The 9,771-nt window shown below is 35.8% G+C and overlaps 1 protein-coding gene across 3 annotated transcripts in view; it reads left to right on the forward strand.

Moving 5' to 3' along the window:
• Nucleotides 1-849: 849 nt before the first annotated feature.
• The window catches only part of lims1 (LIM and senescent cell antigen-like domains 1), a gene marked incomplete at its 3' end in the record, with an annotated part of 13,028 nt that continues 4,106 nt past the window's right edge, over nucleotides 850-9,771 (forward strand). For 2 of the 3 annotated variants that reach the window (XM_084101866.1, XM_084101865.1), the window contains exons 1-6: nucleotides 856-1,003; nucleotides 5,349-5,508; nucleotides 6,206-6,272; nucleotides 6,358-6,478; nucleotides 7,035-7,184; nucleotides 7,264-7,414. In XM_084101866.1, the coding sequence (XP_083957992.1) occupies nucleotides 975-1,003; nucleotides 5,349-5,508; nucleotides 6,206-6,272; nucleotides 6,358-6,478; nucleotides 7,035-7,184; nucleotides 7,264-7,414 (678 nt within the window). In that variant the 5' untranslated portion in view covers nucleotides 856-974. Of the gene's footprint in view, nucleotides 1,004-5,348; nucleotides 5,509-6,205; nucleotides 6,273-6,357; nucleotides 6,479-7,034; nucleotides 7,185-7,263; nucleotides 7,415-9,771 lie in introns of all 3 variants that reach the window. The other variant, XM_084101867.1, reaches the window with a different exon arrangement.

Raw genomic sequence — 9,771 nt, forward strand, 5'->3', positions numbered from 1 at the left:
TTTCAAAACGTAACTTTTTGTAATTCATGTGGAACGCTACAAATCTCTGTGTATTTGCCAAAATAGAAACTGTCTTTCCTATTCAGTTAAGACTGGAGTAGTTTAATGAACCGTAGGCTGAGGATTCTTACTTTGAATTAGAGGATTTTATGGCTGTGCCGCATCAATTGCCATATAAGTCTCTGTTTGATAGAAAGCGCTAAACAGTGTTGACGTCAGAGAAGTGTGTAGCTCAATTCTATCCTGTAATCTAGCCTGTCCACTCTCTTCCAGCGCCTTCACTACTTTTTAGCAACAGCGCAAAACCACCACAAGAGGGCGCAAAAACTGAAATCCCTAAATGCTGTTCAAATATTTTTTAGATTTTTAAATAAACTGTATATTAATTAACTAATTTTAAATTAATATATATCAAATATATGTGCATTTTATAGAGGACTTTAATTTTTTTTTGTGTGTTGCAACTTCACAAAATAACTATTTCTGAGTGACCGTTATATAAAATCTAATGTATTTATCATACTTCGTACGCTTGATTATTTCTATTGATTATTTGAAGAAAGACTATTATGTTATGTTATGTTATTGTTGTTAAAATGTGAATTTTATATGTATATATATATTTGTTTGTGTTTTTTAGAGTCTGGAATAGAGGATTGTATATCCTGTACCAGAAATCTTTTCAATAAATTTCAATACATTTCAATAAAGTTATGTTATGGCCCCCCAAAATGTCTAAGTTTTGCATAGCAGAGGAACTGATTCATGCAATCATGCAATCATCCAATCAGAAGTCTAGCCGAGCAGCACGCGATCTAACCCGGAAAAGCGAGCTGAGTGGATAGTCTGTTTTTCAGGAAAACATCTTTATCTTAGAGGGAAGGGAAAAAGTGGAAAAGCAACAGATCTGAGGGGCGTTTTATGTTGTCGAATAAAATCTGAATCGTCTCTCAGGATAAGTCGTGCTGTAGGGGATGCTGGGGGTGGCAGAGATGACGGGCAGGTACGATGTTTGAAATAGATTTTTATTAAATATGTTATAGATAAATCTTCCTCTCTAGCCAGAGATGCAGCTGATATCTACAGTTTTATTGTTTACTTTATTACTTTTCTTCTTTCTTGTGGTCCACCCTATCTCTTTAATTACTGTTAAACTGTAACGTTAAGTGTTAAATCTTTGTTTTGTATAGAGAGAATAACTAAAATGGCATGGGTTGCTAGATAAGGGCGGATGCTAAGCTAATTAGCCTCCCTAGTTGAGTTTTTCTGGGGCGCGCGCACACACACACACACACACACACACACAGAGAGAGAGAGAGAGCTGGAAAGACATTCAAAACACCACAAATGTTTAGACAAGCACTGTCATGCTGCAGTTAACGGTCTATATAATAACCTAACTGTTACTTAGATAAATATAAGTTAACAAATAACATGAATTTATTCATAATTTAATTATTTAATATAATTCATAGTATTTCTGGAACGCTGCTATGTGCTCCTCATCCTTCAAATGCTTTCTCGATGTTTTGTGTAGTCTGTGCTTGTGACATTTTGCTTTTCTGGAGACCAAATTCCCAAACATTCCTGATATGGATGATCAGATCTTTTGGGAAAACATGGATGTAATCTACTTCCTGGGATGCTCCTGAGCGCCTTAAAAACTGACAATTATCATGTCTTAACAGTGTTAAGGGATGGAATTATTTACACATTAAATTTAAAGACATTTGTAATGTTGCACAAAGATCTATATTTCGAATAAATGCTGTTCTTTTAACTTTCTATTCATCAAAGAATCCTGAAAAAAACTATCAGTTTCCTTAAAGATATTGAGCAGCACAACTGTTTTCAACCTTGATAATAATAATAAATGTGTCTTAAGCAGCAAATTCAGTATATTAGAATGATTAGAAGGATCGCGTGACACTGAAGACCGGGTGAAGTTATTTTAAATTGTAATAATATTTCACAATATTACTGTTTTTACTGTATTTTTTTATCAAATAACCACAGCCTTGATTGAGCATAAGAGACTTATTTCTAGGTCTAAGAACACTAGTGAAATACTTACAGGATTTTTCTAATAATAAGAAGAAAACTAATTACAATTGGAGAGAGAAGTTGAATAAAATGGTAACACTTTACACAGTATTCGTAAACATAAACTAACAATGAACAATATATTTTTTGAGGCATGTATTATTTTGTTCATTGTTTGTTAATGTTAAGTCACATGCTGTACATTAACTAATGTTAAAAATACATATTAAAAATACATTAAATAATGTTAACAAATAAAACCTTAATGCAAAATGTTACCCAAAACTTTTCTTTTTGAAACTTTTATGCCACACAGTATATTCTTCCTAAATGCATGTTGGATAAGCTGGGAATGTGTCGTCAAACTTCCAGAACACACACGCACGCACACACACACACACAAACAGATGGCACAGCTCCAGGTTCCTCACACAGTGTGAGACCTCCACTGTTGTTCTGTGAGCTCTTCTGTCACCATCTCTTAAACACACGAATGATCTATTTTTACATCTACAGTGTGTTGGTACACAAGCAGATATTTTCTTTTCAAATCACCATATTAGGGAATGTGTCCTTGGAATAGTCAGTCTGCTTTAACGCTGTGAAGGGAGTGAGGGGAAGTTGTAAAGACGATCCATCCTCTAATAGCCACATGACCTGTGATGTCAGAGGAGAGATGTCTGTGCAGGGAATCACTGAGTCATTTGGGATCTTGTCTGGCAGTGTGACCACAGGCCAAGACAGGCTAATTCTGTTTGTGTGATGTAAACATAGGTTGAAGTCTTGCCCGGTCGCTCCTAAACGGTGTAACTTAATATCTCGCAAAGTGCCAGACAAGACTACATCATGGGACTTTTGTTTAGAGAAACATCATCTTGAATCACTCTCGAGAGCAGGATAGCAAATGACGATATGATACTGATACAGATGTAACACAATTTAATAATATTAAAGACATGCAAAATTGAGGAAATTAAATGCCAGCATTTATCAGCTAATTTACCTGGCCAATATATCAGTAAATGAATAGAGTTATATACAATTCCATTTAAAAAAATAAATAAAAATGTTTTTGAAAGTTTCTTGTGCTCACTAAGGCTGCATTTTTTTGATCAAAAACATTAATATAGTGAAACATTTTTAAAATTTAAAATGACACTTTTATATTTGAATATACAGTGAGGAAAATAAGTATTTGAACACCCTGCTATTTTGCAAGTTCTCCCACTTAGAAATCATGGAGGGGTCTGAAATTGTCATCGTAGGTGCATGTCCACTGTGAGAGACATAATCTAAAAAAAAAAAATCCAGAAATCACAATTTCTTATAAGCTCTTTTGCTTCGGCCCACTCCTTTTGAGCAGAATGTTTACTGCTCAAATAAACTAATAAACTAAACAATGTATGATTTTTTAACTATTTATTTGTATGATACAGCTGCAAATAAGTATTTGAACACCTGAGAAAATCAATGTTAATATTTGGTACAGTAGCCTTTGTTTGCAATTACAGAGGTCAAACGTTTCCTGTAGTTTTTCACCAGGTTTGCACACACTGCAGGAGGGATTTTGGCCCACTCCTCCACACAGATCTTCTCTAGATCAGTCAGGTTTCTGGGCTGTCGCTGAGAAACACGGAGTTTGAGCTCCCTCCAAAGATTCTCTATTGGGTTTAGGTCTGGAGACTGGCTAGGCCACGCCAGAACCTTGATATGCTTCTTACAGAGCCACTCCTTGGTTATCCTGGCTGTGTGCTTCGGGTCATTGTCATGTTGGAAGACCCAGCCTCGACCCATCTTCAATGCTCTAACTGAGGGAAGGAGGTTGTTCCCCAAAATCTCGCAATACATGGCCCCGGTCATCCTCTCCTTAATACAGTGCAGTCGCCCTGTCCCATGTGCAGAACACCCCCAAAGCATGATGCTACCACCCCCATGCTTCACAGTAGGGATGGTGTTCTTGGGATGGTACTCATCATTCTTCTTCCTCCAAACATGTTTAGTGGAATTATGACCAAAAAGTTCTATTTTGGTCTCATCTGACCACATGACTTTCTCCCATGACTCCTCTGGATCATCCAAATGGTCATTGGCAAACTTAAGACGGGCCTTGACATGTGCTGGTTTAAGCAGGGGAACCTTCCGTGCCATGCATGATTTCAAACCATGACGTCTTAGTGTATTACCAACAGTAACCTTGAAAACGGTGGTCCCAGCTCTTTTCAGGTCATTGACCAGCTCCTCCCGTGTAGTTCTGGGCTGATTTCTCACCTTTCTTAGGATCATTGAGACCCCACGAGGTGAGATCTTGCATGGAGCCCCAGTCCGAGGGAGATTGACAGTCATGTTTAGCTTCTTCCATTTTCTAATGATTGCTCCAACAGTGGACCTTTTTTCACCAAGCTGCTTGGCAATTTCCCCGTAGCCCTTTCCAGCCTTGTGGAGGTGTACAATTTTGTCTCTAGTGTCTTTGGACAGCTCTTTGGTCTTGGCCATGTTAGTAGTTGGATTCTTACTGATTGTATGGGGTGGACAGGTGTCTTTATGCAGCTAACGGCGACCTCAAACAGGTGCATCTAATTTAGGATAATAAATGGAGTGGAGGTGGACATTTTAAAGGCAGACTAACAGGCCTTTGAGGGTCAGAATTCTAGCTGATAGACAGGTGTTCAAATACTTATTTGCAGCTGTATCATACAAATAAATAGTTAAAAAATATACATTGTGATTTCTGGATTTTTTTTTTTGATTATGTCTCTCACAGTGGACATGCACCTACGATGACAATTTCAGACCCCTCCATGATTTCCAAGTGGGAGAACTTGCAAAATAGCAGGGTGTTCAAATACTTATTTTCCTCACTGTATTTAAAAATGTAATTTATTCCTGTGATGCAAAGCTGAATTTTCAGCATCATTACTCCAGTCTCCAGTGTCACATGATCCTTCAGAAATCATTCTAATATGCTGATTTGCTGCTCAAGAAACATTTCTTATTATTATGTTGAAAAAATATTGTGCTGCTTAATATTTTTGTGGAAAATTATTGTTTAAAAAAAATAAAAAAAATTCAGGATTCAGAATAGAAATCTTTTGTAACATTATAAACGTCTATTCTGTCACTTTGATCAATTTAATGCATTCTTGCTGAATAAAAGTAGAAATTTCTTTAAACCCCCATGTTTGTGACACCAAACATTTGGTAGTAGTGTGATTCTTGCATATACATTTGTTTGTTACCATAGATAAATCGAAGCTGTTCATAGACGCTGCTGATTGTTTCTCCTGACATTGATCTGTTTCTAACAGCAACATGGCCAATGCCCTGGCAAACGCCTCGTGCGAACGGTGTAAAAGCGGCTTTGCTCCAGCGGAGAAAATTGTCAACAGCAATGGCGAGCTGTATCACGAACAGTGCTTCGTCTGCGCCCAGTGCTTCCAGCAGTTTCCTGAAGGACTCTTTTATGAGGTACTTCCATTAAACCTGTCATGTAGCATTTAATCTTGAAGCCTACTGGTTAAAGCTGTGATCCTACATTTCTTTTTGTTTTTTATTAAATTAAAGAAAGTCCTGGAGGTCGAATTAAAATGTTAGACTTGTTGTATAATGTTTTTTTTGTGGAACAAACAGATATAAGATCTAATATTAAATATTTGTTATAAATAATTAAAAAAATATATCATTTATATATATATATATATATATATATATATATATATATATATATATATATATATATACATACATATATATATACCGGTATACATACATATATACATATATTATATATATATATATATATATATATACATACATATATACCGGTATACATACATGATATATGAATGCTATTTTTTTTAAATTATAACAAATATTTAATATTAGATCTTATATTTTATATATATATATATATATATATATATGTATGTATATGTATATATGTGTGTGTGTGTATGTAATGAAATAACTTTTTCCCATCCTCTCTCTGATCCTAAATTTTAAATTTAGTAAATATTTTTTTGGAATGGGTGAAGTGTTGAGATCTTGAAGTTACAGTATGTTTTGTCTACAAGTTGAATTCAGAATTTGCAATTGATTGACGTTGAGACATATTCCCACCGGAGCCGATGTGTTATGTTTAATTTTTTCTCTCTTTTGTCCATAGTTTGAGGGAAGGAAATACTGTGAGCATGATTTCCAGATGTTGTTTGCTCCCTGTTGTCACCAATGTGGTAAGAGACACACATGCATAAACACTCGAACAGGTGATGTTATTGACTGTGCTAATTGTGAATTGTGTCCCTCATATTCCCACAGGAGAATTTATAATTGGGCGTGTGATTAAGGCCATGAATAACAGCTGGCACCCTGACTGTTTCTGCTGTGATATCTGCCAAGCCGTGCTCGCCGATGTTGGATTCGTCAAGAACGCCGGCCGGTGAGTTTATAGCCAATGAGGGGTGACCGTGAGCATGTGATTGACAGGCTCCATACGTTCAGTTTGATGTGAAAACCGGTCTAGTATCAGCCCACTGATGAAATTACGATTTCATTAAAAGAATAGTTCACTTCGAATGAAAATGATGTCATCATTTACTCATTACTTTTGAAGAATGTCGGTAACCAGACAGTTGATGGACCCCATTGACTTCCATAGTAAGAAAAAAAATACAATGGAAGTCAATGGGGTCCATCAACTGTTACCGACATTCTTCAAAATATCTTTGGTGTTCAGCAGAAGAAAGAAATTCATACAGGTTTGAAACAACTTGAGGGTGAGTAAATGATGACAGGATTTATTTTGAAGTGAACTAATCCTTTAATGAAATATCTTTATTCTCATGAGCAGTTCTGTTTCTTTAATACACGTTTTTTTAGTCCTACCAGCCATAATCATCCCTCAGCTGATTGTGTATGGGGCCAAATTGATACATGTAAATACAAATGCGGTCCGTGTGTTCTGATTGGCTGATGTGCATGTCTGTGTTTTCCAGCCATCTCTGCCGTCCGTGTCATAACCGTGAGAAAGCTCGGGGCCTCGGGAAGTACATCTGTCAGAAGTGTCACGCCATCATTGAGGAAAACCCTCTTATTTTCAAAAATGACCCCTACCATCCCGATCACTTCAACTGCAGCAACTGCGGGTTAGTACGGCACCAAGTGACTCCTCTGCTGTGTCCATTTACTGAAAGTGATGTGATTTGGAGGTTGTGTGTTTTACAGTAAGGAGTTGACTGCGGATGCTCGCGAGCTGAAAGGTGAACTCTACTGCCTCCCCTGCCACGATAAGATGGGTGTGCCGATCTGTGGAGCGTGCAGGCGTCCAATCGAGGGCCGTGTGGTCAATGCCATGGGCAAACAGTGGCACGTCGAGGTTCGTGTGCTTTCTTTTTTTATTTTAAGCAAATAAAATGTTCAACACAGTGACACATTTCTAGTACAATTCATATAGAGATGAATAAGTTCTTAATCAGGGATGCTAGTTAATAAACAAAATAAAACGGAAAACTGTTTCGGGTCAAAAGGCCAGCCTTGACTAGGTATCAATGCAAACATCATAAGTAACGTCTTAGATGTATGTAAGCGGATCTGGGCATGGGATATCGGGTGTCCATGAGGCCTTTCTTGCCTGCCACATATGATATTTGTAATGTAAATCAAACAATATTATAGTAGAAAAGGAGAAGCACACAGTCAAATTGCAAAATGCATCAGATCAATATTAATGTTTTTTTTATATAATAATCATGTAGTAAAAAAATTAAAAGTGATATTTTATTAGTGATATTTCAGTTTCTGGAAATACTTCAAGACTGTAATAAGCTTCAAGCTGTTTCTTTGTTCTGTTTGTTTAATTTGTTCTATTGCTTGTAATTTGTTTATTACTGACTGTTTACTTGAATAATTGCTTGAAAAAATAGAGAAAATGTAGGCTTCATGTTGTTGTCATATTTAATTTTAATATTTTTTTATTCATTTTTAATTGTTTATTTAAATGAGTGTGTTTAGCATATTAAAAAACGATTAGCATATTATTTTTGACTCCTGAAATATTGAAATTGTGACAACCCTATACTGAATTGAATAATATCTATTTAATTTTTACCAATTAAGACAATATTATACCAATCTTTTTTTCAATGTGCGTGGGCATGAGGTGTCTGCTGTGTGATTCGACACTGCCTCTGACACTCACATTAGATCTCTTCCTTTATCATACACTACTGTTCAACAGTTAGGGGTCAGAAGGATTTTTTTTAAAGATATTAATACTTTTATTCAGCAAGGATGTGCTAAATTGATCAAAAGTGACATCTGTAATCAGGGTTCCCACTGGTCCTTGAAATCCTTGAAAGTTTGTGAATCTGAAAAAATGTTTTCAAGGCCCTGGAAAGTTTTTGAAAATAAACATACATAGAGACAGGTGCTTGAAAGTGCTTGAATTTATTTTGTGCAAGAAGTTTTCTGGAAATAATTCCATATTCACTCCAGTCCCCTAATGTGTTATTTCGCCAACACTTCATGGCCTTTGCATACTAGTTTGCTTGATTTGCACTAGTTAAGCGCATTTACGCGTTACGTTACCAGGGTTTTTCCTGCATAGAGAATTATGAGGCGGCCGCCTCCGTCTCTCGACAATAAAAAATAACTAGGGAATCACCGAAAACGTGAGGATGATTCTGTTTTATTTCATTTAAAGTAAGTGGTGATTGATAGCCTATGGTTGATAATAATATAGTCCTACCTAATGTACTGACGGTAACAATGTAGCGCTGTTGAGGCTCGCGCAGTTATTTATAACATATTATAGTTAAGAAACAATATATAGCCTAGGCTACACGCGACCAGAGAGCTGTTTGAAACCGAGACTGATTTCATAACAGTTCAATAAACAAATAGTTAAAATTAAGTCACTTACATTTTAGACGCAATGACGGTTTTTGTTCTGTTTCAGCAGCGAAAATAGTTCCAAACAAAGATCACCGCAGAACCATCGCGCATGGCATGCAACAGTTGTTGCATTACTGAATGATTCAGCGTTTTGAAAGAATCGGTTGAGTCAAAGATTCAATTACCCATTCATAAACTGCCTCATTCTGAATAAATCAGCCTTTTGAACGAATCGTTTGAATGAATGACTCAATGACTTGCTCATTAAGACGGTCGCCTGCCGCCTCCTACTGGCGGTTTAGTTTCATAAAGTATCATTCTTTTCAACATTCCTTATTTGTATATTCAAAAATATTTAAAAGAATCTAATTTAATACAGTTATTATTTTTCAATGTAAATTATTTAATTGAATTGGTAACAGCCTAGTGTCTAATTATTTTAATTTAATATATTGATCAAATTTAAGAATTTGAAATGAAAGATGGAGCATACATTTAATAAAATTAGGGGAAAAATGCCCTTTATAAAAGGTACAAAAAAGTAGTGTATTCAAACAGTAATGTAATGAAAGACTGAAACAACAAGGAAATTAAACAATTTAAGTTTGAAGGGAGTAAAGCCTCTGTTTAGGCTATTAAGTAATTATGTAATTTTGCCAAAAGAAGAACTTTTATTTTAAATAAATGTTCATTTTAAATCAGCCTACTTCAGTGTGATATGTTACCATACTATCATGCTTAACAGTGAGAATCTGAATAATTGTAATGTGATGATCAGATGCAGATATCTAAATCAGAGAATATGGGTGGTTTGCGGGTGGATTATCTATTTTTAACAGT

Source organism: Abramis brama (assembly GCF_963993115.1).
Source record: "Abramis brama genome assembly, chromosome: 23".
In the NCBI taxonomy this organism is placed as follows: domain Eukaryota; kingdom Metazoa; phylum Chordata; class Actinopteri; order Cypriniformes; family Leuciscidae; genus Abramis; species Abramis brama.